Below are 17,884 nucleotides of genomic sequence, written 5' to 3'. Positions count from 1 at the left end.
CTGTTATACAGTTGGTCAGGATGCTCTCGATGGTGCAACAATAGAAGTTCACCAGGATGTCTGAGGACAGGTGGTTCTTCCTCAGAGTCCTCAAGAAGAAGAGGCGCTGGTGAGCCTTCTTGACCAGCTTGGAGCAGTTGGTTGTCCACTCAACAACAAACAAATCCTCCCTAACAACAACAACAAAAAACCCTTCAAGGGTCAAATTGCATTATATTTCTTCATGTCAATATACCAAGTAGGGTTAACTTGGGCTGCAAGTGGACTCAAGGCTTGAATCCCAGGTATAGAATATAATTGGAAATACTTATTTTTTGTCTTTTTCTAGAGACAAAATTCAGATGGCCGGCTATGGTTTGTTTGAAAAAGATCCTAACACTGGAGAGTTAAGTAAGACCATTTTTGCTTGATTATGTCACAGCTAGACAATTTCTGTTTAATTTGGGGTTTTGTGCACTTTTGAAATTAAATTTTATTTAAAAAATGTTTTGACACATAGTATTTCTTCCGTTCTTCTTTTAACTTCAATTTCTCTTGAAGAATACATTTCTTTTAGTTGGTAATATCCTGAATAAGATAAAATATCCGTCTTGTTAACATAGCATTTAATTTAATGTGTATAGAATTCAACACTATAAAGTGCTTTGTTCTTTTCACTTTTTTGTAGTGGAAACAGAACCAAGTAAACTGCAGTGTGTAGAAATGGATGTTGCTAGCTGTGAGGATATCAGACACAAAAAGTGTTATGACAATGTGCCGTATGATAACAGGATGTGTTACAAAAAATCTAACATGCGTACATGTCCGGTGAGTTGGCATTACTGTTATCATTATTGTATATTTACTGTGTAGACAGCAATTATCCTGAAACAAACTCATAACAAATTACATTTTTGTCTCTCGCAGGGTGATTCTGGTGGTGGAGTGATATACGATAATAAGATCTATGGTGTACACATAGGTAGTAGTAGTTGTGGCTGTACTAGACTATCTGTTTCTGTAAAAGTCTGTCCTTACATGAAATGGATAAATGAGAAAATTAATCCAAGAAGTAATGGAAAATAACTGAATGAAAATAACATCCAGAATAAACAATCATCTCTACATGAAACTTGTGTGCTGTGTCTTGTTTCTACTCTAGAATATCTTCATGTTAACTGCAAATTGTGAACCTTTTTCTTTGGTCTAAAATATTGTGTCAGATTTGCAGCTTGTGTGTGTTTGAATGTGGTGTCAGGTGTGTAGCAGCTCATCCTGTTGTTGAGAAACTCTCAGACTCACACTGTGAAGATGCAGAAAGGCTTTCTGATCAGACATGCCACCAATCAGCTGCAGGGCCTGAACATGATAAACTTCATAAATCAGAGCTGATTGTTGGGGGTGGAAATGTTTACATGGAGGCTGTTGGCCTCCGTGCACTGAGGGCATTAAAATAAATACAGTAACCATGAAAATAAGTTTTGTTGATAAAATACATTTCTTGAAACCGTCCATTGTTTTGTCCAAACTCTAAACACTGAATCCAATTTTCAAACTAAAAGCAGTGCTTTCAAAATTTACACTAAAGCAAAAAACCTACAAGAACAAAAAATAAACAAAATAAAATGATAGTACATAGTGACATATGTGTTTTATTTCTCATAACACATCATTTCCATCTTGTCTTCAGTCCTGCATTTTTATACTTCTAAGACCAAACTGAAAACTAAACTCTTCATATTCACAAACACTATTTGTTTCAGGATTTCATCATGATTCATTTTCCATATGAGGCAGTGCTTTCAAATTACTTTTGAAGTAGTACAGAGAAATTACTCTTCTCCTCTTCTTTTAAATTGCATCAATATTTTCCAACTGAGCAGTAAAAGGACACGGAAGTCAAACATGAAGCATCAACGTGATGTTTAGATGTCGATTAATATTACAATAAGAGACTAAAGTAACTCGCTTTGAACACTTCAGTTTTCTCTCTTGATGCTGCTGTTTGTTTCCTCCTCCACTTGTATTTTTCTGCACTTCAGTGAATGTGCATAGCGCCCTCTGTTGTATGTTTGGGAGAACTGCACTGCATTGTCATCAAATGAAACTGTGCAGAGGTGGAAAATGAGCAAAGGAAGCACATCAACTGAAGAAGCTTCTTGGATCAGAAGTTAAACATCATCCAGAACCTTAAAGAAGTAAAGTCGCTTTCTTTCCAGGCTCCTTAGACAACCATGACCTGGATGACTGAGAACCTACAAACACACATGAGCAGCAGTTTATTTAATGTGGACCTGAGCAGTGCCCAAAACAACAACCAAACAATTTTTATTGAACCCTACTTCAGCCAATCAGCAGTCTTTATCTCTTTCAGCATCAAACACAAACCACACCTTGAAGAGAGGTGACAAATCCACAAACACCTTCAAATGTAAACACACATCACACATGATGAACATGGATCCTAACATAGTTGATACTTTTTTTTGTAAAGCCTGATACTAAATGTGTGCAGGCCACCTGAACTGCTTTGTCTCGAGTGCCGCCCACTGGGTTGGTCACTAGAACTGTGTGTTGCCATCACTGGAGCCGTGGTTGGTCTTTTAGATTATTTAGACTGGGACTGTTTTTTGTTGATTAGGCGGCATGGTGTCCTGACGGCTGCCTCTGTTGTTTTTTTTCCCAGGAGGAGGAGAGTGGAGCACAGGTGGACAGCAGCCACGGAGCAGAGAGCACGGAGTTTTGGGTGAAGACATGACACAGGAGTCGAGGGAGCTCACTGGATTGTTGTGTTGTCTTATTTACTCCACTGTAAATAAAGAGCACTGTCCATCGCACGAGTCCTGCTTTTGGGTCCTCCTTCCCCACTTCACAAAGACTGAAACTAATTATACAGGTAATAATAAAGGAACCAAAAGTTCACATCTATAGCTTTAAATTTGGACAAATCTGTCAACACAACCATCATGAATAGAATAAAATACAAACAAACACTGAAACTAATGAAAAATTACACATGATATATGAACTGTGGAAACTAACTGAACAATAAAACTCAGAATAAACAAATTCAAACATTATATGAAAGGTATAAACTGATTTGCATCTTATTGATTTGCAGGCTCACTTTGCTCCAGGACTTGACGACTGGCCCAACCCGTACAGTCTTTGTCTCTTAATACTGAATGTTGAAAACTGATACTCATGGACACCTTATTTCAGCCTCTTTACTTTGCATAAGAGACCCAAAGCTTTACATCAACATGATGTTGTCTAGTGGACCAGCACGTCCATTACATGTTTTGCTGTTATTGCTGTTTGTTACGAGTTCAAATATTGAGGGTGAGCACAAAACAATAATGGTCCAGAAGAGCTTCGGTCAAACAATGATTTTAATGAACACGCGCGTGGGGAGATGAACACTGCCCACAGACAGCATCGATCTCCGCCCAATGATACACAAGCAGTTGTTTTATACCATCAGGGTTTACTTTTATGACGCCCCCTCATGCGTCAAGCAGATACAACACAGGCATAAGTTTCAAAACCACAAATGTTCTGTTGACGACTTTGGACACATTTAAAAGGACATCTTCTCCGTCTGGAGGCCAGGTGCTTCCTATTAATCTTCTAACTCTCGCTTATCTCCTGGAACAAACTGTCTCTTAGGCAGACACAATTTTGCAGTCACAAGCTTTTGCAAACTATTATTTGAACTCTTACACCAACAACGCCGTTAAACTCGCCCTCCCAGAAGCCATCGTCCTCGTGGGTCTCTCTGCTCAGGATGGGGATGATGGCGCCTTCTGGGAACGACAGCTCATCTTCCGTTTGTCCGCGTAGTCGTACAAAGCCTTTGCGAATGAAACTGCAACACAGACAGTGGCAACGAGGGTATTAAACAAAGCAGGAAATCAAAACTCCGATATTATCTGGTGGAGGCGGATCTCACTCCTCGAGTCTCCGTTGACGGAGCCGGTTGGGAGTTCGGTTTCAGGTTCGGTGGAGTTGCTGGAGGACTGGGATCGGGCGTCCAGCGCGGCCAGCGACTGCAGCATGCTCAGCAGGCTGTTGGAGGAGGGCAGCTGCAGGTATTTCTCCGGGACGTAGCCCACCTGTCCGCTACGGTTTCTGGCCTGGAAACACAGACAATGCACACAGACGATGACAACAGCCAAAAATGTTTCAACAGGAAAACTCCTAATGAGAAAAAATAAAGTCAGATGTAAAGAGTAGGGCTGTAACAATATCACTGCATCGTCGCCAGAATTTAATAACAGCCACAAAGAGAATAATAGGAGAGCTTTTGTTCTCTCTTCCTGAATTAACAAGAAATCTAAAATCCTAAACAAGCCTCTGCTGAATTCATGAATCTTGATTTCATGAACACCGGTGGCCTCCCCTGCCGCTGCTTACTTATTTTCATTCAGATTGAAAACACTCAGAGGTATTGGGATCTCTGTTGGGGCATGCTGTGGGGAATCACAGCACTAAAACAGATCTATATAAATGATATTGCTCACATTTTTATGTATGATTATATTCATTAAAATAAATACCCCATTAAAACACTATATCTGTATATGAAAAGATAATCACCTAAGTAAATACACATAAAATATTGGCTCAACACGTGGAACATTTGCACAATGGCTCACAGGAAAGCCAGACTTACACAATAAACAAAAGTAAAACAGCAACAATGCACAATGTTCCTTCAGGGAAATGATCTGAAAACAACCACACACAAAGTACACAATGACTACACACCAGCAGCTCTGCAGAGGCGTTTATAAAAGAATGACTTCACACAATGATGGGAGCATCCACAGCTGACATTTCTACATTTAAGTAGACACCACTGAACACCCGAAAAATGTCCTCAAAGACTTCTCAAATTTTCTCCCAAAGGTCCAGGAGCAACTTTGTAACAGTCTGTGACAAACAAAGTGAAAATGATAACTAAGTAGCTGGGAGATCATCAAATTAACATTTTATATCCATGACCAGGTCACTCCGCAGATCTCAAACTGATCAAGAGTCCACGAACCGCTGTTAAAAAGCAGAAGCTGACAAACTGTGATCAAACCGGAGCGCTGCTGAGGCAGGATTGGATCACCATCAATCAGGATTTGGCCCAGATTTTCAGTAGCTGCACTTAAGGTATGAATTTAAAAACTGCCTCATTCATGAATTATTGCATTCACAAACTTGGGTGCCATGCCCGCCCACCTGCCTGCCCGGCTGCGTGACGAGAATCTCCCATCAGCCCTTTACGGCTGCAGGGCCAAAAAAGAAGCAGAGAACTGTGTATTTGTACATTTTTTGATTTGTCTGTATGTTCAGCAGAGCTTCTACCACCCAGGCCAACCTGACCTGCCTCAATGCACCGCACGCATTTTAGTTGAATTATTCTAATTCCTGAAGCCACATCAGTTCAACTGATCCCAGAGAAACACTAAAACGTCCAGTAGATAGTCTGTACCGGTGCGAGGTCTTATAAAAACTGAAACTAAATGTTTGTCAAACAGTCTAAGAGCCAGAGAGTGAACTAATACACAAAACAACCAACCCTCAAACATGAGAGTGCATCTGCTACATAACTGTGTTTGTGTTATTTTTGTACCTTGACCCAGTCCTCCATGTCGCCATCATCGATGACCTCCAAGATTTCCTGCTCCTCGATGGTCAGCTCGTCTGGCTGAGAAGCCTGCAGACAGACAAACACGTTCATTCAAATTAAAGCTGCGATGTAACAGTTTAACCATCTTCATTTCACCCGTGATGTATATTTTTCAAATACCGCCACACTGGTGAACGGACAAAAATGCTCACTGTGGCTTCAATAACATCAGCCAGAACACTGAAGAAAACACTGAGACCATGCCTGCATTTATACCACACTTTACTCAGGACTCAGGTAATATAAAACAACTAATACTCCAAAGCAGCACAAAACTCAGACTTAAACTAGAATTTCTGTACAAATTCAAAGAGCAGGTGTTTTAAACCTGGACACAGAATCATTAGTGCCACAAAGTTTGGGAAAGTAAATCTAAATGGGGGTTAAACACGACTGGAACTGATTAAAAACAGCCAAAACAAAAAGTGGCTTCACTTCAAAGTCAGAATTATAACTGGTATCCCAGTATTCGCTGCCTGTCTGTTGTCAGACGCATTTGTGTGACCATAAATACCACTTAAGTGGGAAAAGGAACTTCTGGTCATCTCTGCTTGGACTGCTGACTCAAGTGTCAAAAAATGATTTGATAGAGGAACTTGTATTGGAAAAAAGAGGAGCAGGGTATTGATCCCTGTTGATTTACCCGTCAGTCTACAGTCATAACTTTACCTATGACTAAAATCTGACACAAATGAGCATCTTCTGAAGGATGTCACCAGTCCTTCACCTGGTGACATGTTAAAGATCCACGTCCAATCCAAATATTTAATTAAAAGTGGAGGTTGTGCATTTATTTAGGAAGATAAACAGTCTGATAAAGTCGGAACAAACACGAGCTGGAAATAGTCCCACGGTGAGGAAATGAGACGACACATCTGTAAATAAAAACTAAAAATGGGAAATAATCTAAGTTCCTGTGCAGGGCAAGGAGTACAGTACAAAGTTCACTGTTCTGCCTTCAGGCTCATAGTTCAGACTAACAAAGATAAAGACCAATCACGCAGGACTTATTATGTTTCCTGCTTTGACTTCTTACCCAGACTGTTCCATAATGTGTGTGCAGCACTTTTGTGATTAAAATCTATTTAAATTAGTTGTTTATTTCAGTGCAGACAGATTATTGACACTCAAACAATGGAGCTACTTTGTCTGTTACTTACAATTTTTTAGAAAATTAGAACATTTTTTCCTGCTTGTGTATCAATTTAGAGGAAAGGTCATCACCCAGCTTCTCAAGCTTCATACTCCAGTGATCATGAATGTCTAAAAAAAAAAAAAATCTTTTCTGCATCTGGTATTGTTGAGATGTTTAACTCTGGACCAAAAAGGTGGATCTGCTCTGCCTAAAGCCGCTTTGAGCATCAAGGTCCTGAGCCGAGTCCAGTCCGGGCTTTTGTGGCCACGGCCAGCTCAGCTTTCAGGATGCCCGTGAGCTGCTTGTTCCACTCGTCTGATTTTGTATTGATTGTTGTCTAAACAAATTAATCTGTCATCTGTTGAGCTTTGTTCCACTTCTCAACAATCTCCTCTGATCTGTGTTCATTACAGCATTTTACCTGTGGTTTCCAACCTGTGCAGTTCAAACCTGAAGGATCCACATTTCACTTCACTTTTCTGTAGAAATTGATTTTCCGGTAAACTGATTAACACCTCCTGCCAACTAAATTAGTCAAACACGAACCTTATTTTATGCTACAAAATTTGTATTAAAAGCAACCCAAACACTTTGAGATTTGGATTTTAATAGTTTCAAAAATTATTCTTCAAGTTTTACTTGAACATTTTAGAGAAATCATGTTAAGTTCTAAATTTTTAAGGTTGGGGATTTCATTCCATGCATAATAAATACGAGTTTATTTTCCCCAATAATCACTAAAAGCAATCGCATGTGATATTTTATGCATTTAATAATGAATAAAAAGAGAAAAACATCAGTATTTACCGTACTGCTTGCTGGAACGCCATGTTCTTCTGCACAAACAGCTGCTGTTGAAACTCCTGCAGAACCTGCATGCGTTTCAAGGGAACAGACAAAAATATACATATATACTTATTTAAGGTTTATCACAAGCTTACAAATCAGCCCATGTCTAAACCTGCATAATTAACACTTAGTAAAGCCTTTAGGGTTCAGGCTTGCTCCCTATTTAGTTTTAATTTCTTGCCCACATTTATTTCTATTTAAAATTAACTTTGAAAAAAAAAAGACCTCCAGCTGAATGAATTGTGGCCAGTGATCCGTGTAGCTTTGGGCCACATTTATAATTTTTTATTTTCCATTACTCTGTCAGTTTATTTCTGTTGTATTAAGTTATGTGATTTGCTTATAAAATGAACCCAAATCAGCTTTTTATTATTTTAAACAAGTCAAATAAAAGAAAACGCCAATAACAATTAAGAGAATGACCATAAAGCCGTTTCTGGTTACTATCAGCTGATCTGAATGCTGATGACCACTCTGGTGTTTGTGGTCACAGCCTGACATTAAAAACGTATCACAGGCTCGAGTTCACCGCCTGCCTATTTTCACACAGACTATTTTTAACTCTCCAGCTGCTGAAAGCTTAAAGAGACAGTTAACAAATTACATAACATATCACTGTAAGTAACACAGGTGAAGGTACAAACAGTTTTAATTCTAATTTCAGGTTTTTTCTAAAGCCAGCTAAAGCAGCCGGGGACTGGACCACAACCTGGACCACAAAGCTCTCTGCCCACCCGAGGGAGGACGAAGTACCTGTGTGGATATTTTAAGCTGAACTCATGGGGCACAGCTATTAGCTGTTCTGGAAAACAAAGAAACCTCCCCAGTACTGGTCCCAGGCTAGTAACTTTGGTCTTTTGAATTGTACTTAAGTTTGGCCCCTCATCAAGAACCAGTTGCCTTGGGGAGACCATACCAGGGGACAGCATAGCTTCTCCTCCTCAACTGCGATCATTCACAGAAAGGAAAGGAGCCAGTGTAGGTGGTTTGACTGGCATCTGAAATAGGAGGCCTCCAGAATGTCTCCTAGACGAGCTGGTAAGGGCAGACCAAACACACACTGGACACATTATGTATCTCGGCCGGTTCGCCGTGGTATCCCAGTATTCGCTGCCTGTCTGTTGTCAGACGCATTTGTGTGACCATAAATACCACTTAAGTGGGAAAAGGAACTTCTGGACATCTCTGCTTGGACTGCTGACTCAAGTGTCAAAAAATGATTTGATAGAGGAACTTTTATTGGAAAAAAGAGGAGCAGGGTATTGATCCCTGTTGATTTACCCGTCAGTCTACAGTCATACCTTTACCTATGACTAAAATCTGACACAAATGAGCATCTTCTGAAGGATGTCTGACCTCTGCCTTAGAAACACGATGAAGAGCTGAGTTATTTGGAAAGCTACTCGTTTACACCGAAAGGCACCAGAGTGGCGGCTCACTGTTCTCCAGGAAGAGCAGAAGTAGGTGGCTGGGGAGGGGGACGTCTGGGCATCATGACCGGACTCAGATAAGCAGCAGAAAATAGATGGAAGGAAATCAGGTTTAGTAATATCAGTTTTATATTCTTTAATCTTGTACACCGTATAAATGCCTAACATTTTAATCAGGCTTCCTGTAGAAACAAGATGCTGCTGCGTCTCTGCTCACATGGAGAGGCAGAGGTTGAGGTTGTGTGTGAGAAATATATTACTATGAATTACAAGGCTAACAATTACACCAAACTGCCAGGCTTGACACCATCTGAAAAGTAAAATGAGCATAAAATGAGCAGCTTACCCAAGCCAAGTTAAATAGTATCCCACAAGTAGCTCATTTTACTTTTGCTCCCCCAACTTATTTAATCAACCAGCCACAGTGTGGAGCTGACATTCCAATCAAGCTTAATCAAACAATTAAGCTCTCTCTTTCATAGATATAAATAACTGCTGCTAGCTATGACGTTTAAGGAGTGAATAGTGAACTTCTTTTAATGGTGTGTTTAATTAATTTTATTTAATAACTTGTGACCTTTGAGTCCCTTCCTTGCAAGAATTATGGCCAATGACGGAAATGTATGTATTACATTTAAGATTGGAAAACAATATCAATGCCACAAACGTGAGTTGTCATATACATCTATGAGTTAATCTGCACAACCGTGTGCACATGTGCTCTGTGCATGTACACACACAAAGAATTGACCTTCGTTCCTTAAATTTGTAGCATTGCCTCTGTGCTGACTGATGGTGCTCAGTGGCTTTTGCTTCTTGCTTTTAAATCAGATGTCACTCTCAACATAAACACAAGCTACAGCAGCCAAGCAGTCTTAGCTGAGGAAACAAAGATACATTTCCTCATTTAATGTAAAATATTGTGGTGATGTTATGTTATATTAGGCAGGCAGCTGCCCAAATAACACTGTGACAATCAAAAGTATATCTATTTTGAACGCCTCAGCTGGAAAAATTCAAAATGGTTTGTAAAGTTGGCCACAGGTCTGTATGTAAATGGGAGTTAAAACATTGCTTCATATTTGGATATGTATGATGTTAGTGTTTCTAAAATACTAAAAAATGTGTTTATTAACAAAGTAAACTAAAAATAGACATTATTAAACTTTATACTTTTAACTACAGAATTGAACATAATATGAGATAATGTGTTTCCACTGTGGGAATGATGGATCCAATGACAAATAACTTTCAGATTAGTAAAGCTATATTTTTAATCTTTCTAGTTTTCCATTTCTATTTAGATGATTTATATTTATATTTAAAAGGAACAGGATCATAACAAAATAACACCACTGCAAGTGTAACAAAAATATGTTGAAATCAAATGGTATGTTATTTGAAATCAATATGAAACAATGACACATGCATTTTATCCAATTTTTTTATTTATTTAATTTTTCCCAATTGTCCAAATTAGTCTGTGATTTGCCTTATTGTCCAACAAATCATATTTATATACAAATATATGTGACTCTCAAATATGATTTAAATGGATCATTCCTCACTTGATGACGAATTATCCATTTAAATATTTGCAGAGTCCTAAACTTGATGCCAGTGAACTTATCAGCGGTTGGTTTTAAGAAAAAAAGCCCAAAAAATCCCCTATGAGCAAGCACTTGGCGACGGTGGGGAGGAAAAACTCCCTTTTAACAGGGAGAAACCTCCGACAGAACCAGGCTCAGGAAGGGGTGGCCATCTGTCGCTGCCGAGTGGGCTTAAAATGTTCACTGTCCATCCTCCTTCTGACAGGAACTTCCTACAGACCAGGTATGAAGGATGCCTGAGTGGATATACAAAACTCACAAGTTCCTGGCTCTCACGGCTCCTCTGCAGAGGGTTAGTCGAAGAAGGAGGGGCATCGCGAGGGGCGTCGGGGGACGGGGGACTGTGCCTCACTGCCCTCCCCTTCTCCAAGAAACCCATCTTCAACCGAGCCGAGAGAGCCGGGAACTTGTGAGGTGTGCATGTCCTGGTGAGCCTCCACCGTTTTATGGGTGGGTGCAGCCTCGACTGTACAAAGACAGACCAGACCAGCTGCACCACACAGACACTTCAAACCTGATCTGTGGACAATAAACAGACACACACAGACAGACAGACACACATATACACACACACACACACACACACACACACACACACACACACACAGACAGACACACATATATACACACACACAAACACACACACACACACACACACACACAGACAGACACACATATACACACACACACACACACACACACACACACACACACATACATACATACATACATACATCTTACTATTAAAAAAATAAATAAAGTTAGGGTTCCTAACAATTAGCAATACAAGACATAAATACACACATAAACATTACAAGACGTAAAAACAGGTCAAAGATATTTGCAACAAACAGACCTCAGTGCAAGAAAGTTACTTACCAGCAATACAAGACATAAGTACAAATATAAACATTACAAGACATAAAAACAGGTCAAAGATATTTGCAACAAACAGACCTCAGTGCAAGAAAGTTACTTACCAGCAATACAAGACATAAGTACACATATAAACATTACAAGACATAAAAACAAGTCAAAGATATTTGCAATAAACAGACCTCAGTGCAAGAAAGTTACTTACCAGCAATACAAGACATAAATACACACATAAACATTAGAAGACATAAAAACAAGTCAAAGATATTTGCAACAAAAAGACCTCAGTGCAAGAAAGTTACTTAACAGCAATTGAAGACATACATACACATATAAACATTACAAGACATAAAAACAAGTCAAAGATATTTGCAATAAACAGACCTCAGTGCAAGAAAGTTACTTAACAGCAATTGAAGACATACATACAGACATAAACATTACAAGACATAAAAACAAGTCAAAGATATTTGCAATAAACAGACCTCAGTGCAAGAAAGTTACTTACCAGCAATTGAAGACATAAATAGACACATAAACATTACAAGACATAAAAACAAGTCAAAGATATTTGCAACAAACAGACCTCAGTGCAAGAAAGTTACTTAACAGCAATTGAAGACATACATACACACATAAACATTAAAAGACATAAAAACAAGTCAAAGATATTTGCAATAAACAGACCTCAGTGCAAGAAAGTTACTTACCAGCAATTGAAGACATACATACACATATAAACATTACAAGACATAAAAACAAGTCAAAGATATTTGCAACAAACAGACCTCAGTGCAAGAAAGTTACTTAACAGCAATTGAAGACATACATACACATATAAACATTACAAGACATAAAAACAAGTCAAAGATATTTGCAACAAACAGACCTCAGTGCAAGAAAGTTACTTACCAGCAATTGAAGACATAAATAGACACATAAACATTAGAAGACATAAAAACAAATCAAAGATATTTGCAACAAAAAAAACTCAGTGCAAGAAAGTTACTTACCAGCAATACAAGACATAAATACACATATAAACATGATAAGACATAAAAACAAATCAAAGATATTTGCAACAAACAAAACTCAGTGCAATAAAGTTACTTACCAGCAATACAAGACATAAATACACATATAAATATGATAAGACATAAAAACAAGTCAAAGATATTTGCAACAAACAAAACTCAGTGCAAGAAAGTTACTTACCAGCAATACAAGACATAAATACACACATAAAGATTACAAGACATAAAAACAAGTCAAAGATATTTGCAACAAACAGACCTCAGTGCAAGAAAGTTACTTACCAGCAATACAAGACATAAATACACACATAAAGATTACAAGACATAAAAACAAGTCAAAGATATTTGCAACAAACAAAACTCAGTGCAATAAAGTTACTTACCAGCAATACAAGACATAAATACACATATAAACATGATAAGACATAAAAACAAATCAAAGATATTTGCAACAAAAAAAACTCAGTGCAAGAAAGTTACTTACCAGCAATACAAGACATAAAAACAAGACAAAGATATTTGCAACAAACAGACCTCAGTGCAAGAAAGTTACTTACCAGCAATACAAGACATAAATACACATATAAACATGATAAGACATAAAAACAAGTAAAAGATATTTGCAACAAAAAGACCTCAGTGCAATAAAGTTACTTACCAGCAATACAAGACATAAATACACATATAAACATTACAAGACATAAAAACAAGTCAAAGATATTTGCAACAAACAGACCTCAGTGCAAGAAAGATACTTACCAGCAATGCAACACATAAGTACAAATATAAACATTATAAGACATAAAAACAGGTCAAAGATATTCGCAATAAACAGACCTCAGTGCAAGAAAGTTACTTAACAGCAATTGAAGACAAAAATACACATTTAACAGCAATACCAGACATAAATACACACATAAACATTATAAGACATAAAAACAGGTCAAAGATATTTGCAATAAACAGACCTCAGTGCAAGAAAGTTTCTTACCAGCAATACAAGACATAAATACACACATAAACATTACAAGACATAAAAACAGGTCAAAGATATTTGCAATAAACAGACCTCAGTGCAAGAAAGTTACTTACCAGCAATACAAGACATAAATACAGACATAAACATTACAAGACATAAAAACAGGTCAAAGATATTTGCAATAAACAAAACTCAGTGCAAGAAAGTTACTTACCAGCAATGCAAGACATACATACAGACATAATCATTACAAGACATAAATACACACATAAACATTATAAGACATAAAAACAGGTCAAAGATATTTGCAATAAAAATACCTCAGTGCAAGAAAGTTACTTAGCAGCAATACAAGACATAAATACACATTTAACAGCAATACCAGACATAAATATACACATAAACATTATAAGACATAAAAACAGGTCAAAGATATTTGCAACAAATAGAGCTCAGTGCAAGAAAGTTTCTTACCAGCAATACAAGACATAAATACACACATAAACATTACAAGACATAAAAACAAGTCACAGATATTTGCAACAAATAGAGCTCAGTGCAAGAAAGTTTCTTACCAGCAATACAAGACATAAATACACATATAAACATTACAAGACATAAGAACAAATCAAAGATATTTGCAACAAAAAAAACTCAGTGCAAGAAAGTTACTTACCTGCAATACAAGACATAAATACACATATAAACATTACAAGACATAAATACACATATAAACATGATAAGACATAAAAACAAATCAAAGATATTTGCAACAAAAAAAACTCAGTGCAAGAAAGTTACTTACCAGCAATACAAGACATAAATACACATATAAACATTATAAGACATAAAAACAAGTCAAAGATATTTGCAACAAACAGACCTCAGTGTAAGAACGTTACTTACCAGCAATACAAGACATAAATACACACATAAACATTACAAGACATAAAAACAAGTCAAAGATATTTGCAACAAACAGACCTCAGTGCAAGAAAGTTACTTACCAGCAATACAAGACATAAATACACATATAAACATGATAAGACATAAAAACAAGTCAAAGATATTTGCAACAAACAAAACTCAGTGCAAGAAAGTTACTTACCAGCAATACAAGACATAAATACACACATAAAGATTACAAGACATAAAAACAAGTCAAAGATATTTGCAACAAACAGACCTCAGTGCAAGAAAGTTACTTACCAGCAATACAAGACATAAATACACACATAAAGATTACAAGACATAAAAACAAGTCAAGGATATTTGCAACAAACAGACCTCAGTGCAATAAAGTTACTTACCAGCAATACAAGACATAAATACACATATAAACATGATAAGACATAAAAACAAATCAAAGATATTTGCAACAAAAAAAAACTCAGTGCAAGAAAGTTACTTACCAGCAATACAAGACATAAATACACATATAAACATTACAAGACATAAAAACAAGTCAAAGATATTTGCAACAAACAGACCTTAGTGCAATAAAGTTACTTACCAGCAATACAAGACATAAATACACATATAAACATTACAAGACATAAAAACAAGTCAAAGATATTTGCAACAAACAGACCTCAGTGCAAGAAAGTTACTTACCAGCAATGCAACACATAAGTACAAATATAAACATTATAAGACATAAAAACAGGTCAAAGATATTCGCAATAAACAGACCTCAGTGCAAGAAAGTTACTTAGCAGCAATACAAGACATAAATACACATTTAACAGCAATACCAGACATAAATACACATTTAACAGCAATACCAGACATAAATACACACGTAAACATTACAAGACATAAAAACAGGTCAAAGATATTTGCAATAAACAGACCTCAGTGCAAGAAAGTTACTTAGCAGCAATACAAGACATAAATACACATTTAACAGCAATACCAGACATAAATACACACATAAACATTACAAGACATAAAAACAGGTCAAAGATATTTGCAATAAACAGACCTCAGTGCAAGAAAGATACTTACCAGCAATGCAACACATAAGTACAAATATAAACATTATAAGACATAAAAACAGGTCAAAGATATTTGCAACAAACAGACCTCAGTGCAAGAAAGATACTTACCAGCAATGCAACACATAAATACACATTTAACAGCAATACCAGACATAAATACACACATAAACATTATAAGACATAAAAACAGGTCAAAGATATTTGCAATAAACAGACCTCAGTGCAAGAAAGTTTCTTACCAGCAATACAAGACATAAATACACATATAAACATTACAAGACATAAATACACATATAAACATGATAAGACATAAAAACAAGTCAAAGATATTTGCAACAAAAAAAACTCAGTGCAAGAAAGTTACTTACCTGCAATACAAGACATAAATACACATATAAACATTACAAGACATAAATACACATATAAACATGATAAGACATAAAAACAAGTCAAAGATATTTGCAACAAACAGACCTCAGTGCAAGAAAGTTACTTACCAGCAATACAAGACATAAATACACACATAAAGATTACAAGACATAAAAACAAGTCAAAGATATTTGCAACAAACAGACCTCAGTGCAATAAAGTTACTTACCACCAATACAAGACATAAATACACATATAAACATGATAAGACATAAAAACAAGTCAAAGATATTTGCAACAAACAGACCTCAGTGCAAGAAAGTTACTTACCAGCAATACAAGACATAAATACACACATAAACATTATAAAACATAAAAGCAAGTCAAAGATATTTGCAACAAACAGACCTCAGTGCAAGAAAGTTACTTACCAGCAATACAAGACATAAATACACACATAAACATTACAAGACATAAAAACAGGTCAAAGATATTTGCAATAAACAGACCTCAGTGCAAGAAAGATACTTACCAGCAATGCAACACATAAGTACAAATATAAACATTATAAGACATAAAAACAGGTCAAAGATATTTGCAACAAACAGACCTCAGTGCAAGAAAGATACTTACCAGCAATGCAACACATAAGTACAAATATAAACATTATAAGACATAAAAACAGGTCAAAGATATTCGCAATAAACAGACCTCAGTGCAAGAAAGTTACTTAACAGCAATTGAAGACAAAAATACACATTTAACAGCAATACCAGACATAAATACACACATAAACATTATAAGACATAAAAACAGGTCAAAGATATTTGCAATAAACAGACCTCAGTGCAAGAAAGTTTCTTACCAGCAATACAAGACATAAATACACATTTAACAGCAATACCAGACATAAATACACACATAAACATTACAAGACATAAAAACAGGTCAAAGATATTTGAAATAAACAGACCTCAGTGCAAGAAAGTTACTTAGCAGCAATACAAGACATAAATACACATTTAACAGCAATACCAGACATAAATACACACATAAAAATTATAAGACATAAAAACAGGTCAAAGATATTTGCAATAAACAGACCTCAGTGCAAGAAAGTTTCTTACCAGCAATACAAGACATAAATACACATATAAACATTACAAGACATAAATACACATATAAACATGATAAGACATAAAAACAAGTCAAAGATATTTGCAACAAAAAAAACTCAGTGCAAGAAAGTTACTTACCAGCAATACAAGACATAAATACACACATAAACATTACAAGACATAAAAACAAGTCAAAGATATTTGCAACAAAAAAAACTCAGTGCAAGAAAGTTACTTACCAGCAATACAAGACATAAATACACACATAAACATTACAAGACATAAATACACATATAAACATGATAAGACATAAAAACAAGTCAAAGATATTTGCAACAAAAAAAACTCAGTGCAAGAAAGTTACTTACCAGCAATACAAGACATAAATACACATATAAACATTACAAGACATAAATACACATATAAACATGATAAGACATAAAAACAAGTCAAAGATATTTGCAACAAACAGACCTCAGTGCAAGAAAGTTACTTACCAGCAATACAAGACATAAATACAAATATAAACATTATAAGACATAAAAACAGGTCAAAGATATTTGCAATAAACAGACCTCAGTGCAAGAAATTTACTTAAGAGCAATTGAAGACATACATACACACATAAACATTAAAAGACATAAAAACAAGTCAAAGATATTTGCAATAAACAGACCTCAGTGCAAGAAAGTTACTTACCAGCAATACAAGACATAAATACACACATAAACATTACAAGACATAAAAACAGGTAAAAGATATTTGCAACAAACAGACCTCAGTGCAAGAAAGTTACTTACCAGCAATATAAGACATAAATAC

At 36.2% G+C, this 17,884-nt stretch overlaps 1 protein-coding gene across 1 annotated transcript; it reads right to left on the bottom strand.

Moving 5' to 3' along the window:
• Positions 1–1,207: 1,207 nt before the first annotated feature.
• On the bottom strand, positions 1,208–12,853 carry LOC146572102 (F-BAR and double SH3 domains protein 2-like). Its single transcript, XM_085276102.1, has 4 exons — positions 7,605–12,853; positions 5,606–5,689; positions 3,932–4,115; positions 1,208–3,847 (listed from the first exon to the last, which is right to left on the bottom strand). The coding sequence occupies exons 1-4, from the start codon at positions 7,704–7,706 to the stop codon at positions 3,762–3,764; spliced, it is 456 nt and encodes a 151-aa protein (XP_085132228.1). The 5' UTR covers positions 7,707–12,853; the 3' UTR covers positions 1,208–3,761.
• Between the last annotated feature and the right edge of the window lie 5,031 nt (positions 12,854–17,884).

Source organism: Mchenga conophoros, linkage group LG6 (genome assembly GCF_057382185.1).
Source record: "Mchenga conophoros isolate Kocher_MC1m ecotype Shallow Benthic linkage group LG6, M_conophoros_male_GT1.1, whole genome shotgun sequence".
NCBI classification, from domain to species: domain Eukaryota; kingdom Metazoa; phylum Chordata; class Actinopteri; order Cichliformes; family Cichlidae; genus Mchenga; species Mchenga conophoros.
The sequence above is the reverse complement of the archived record's forward strand: the minus strand, read 5'-3'. Positions and strand labels throughout refer to the sequence as shown.

Coding starts and splice junctions, on each gene's coding strand:
- LOC146572102 (XM_085276102.1), bottom strand. CDS start 7,706: ATGTATATTTTTGTCTGTTCCCTTGAAACGCATGCAGGTTCTGCAGGA. Junction 5,690..7,604: donor GCGTTCCAGCAAGCAGTACG/GTAAATACTGAT, acceptor GTCTGTCTGCAG/GCTTCTCAGCCAGACGAGCT. Junction 3,848..3,931: donor CGTCAACGGAGACTCGAGGA/GTGAGATCCGCC, acceptor TCTGTGTTGCAG/TTTCATTCGCAAAGGCTTTG.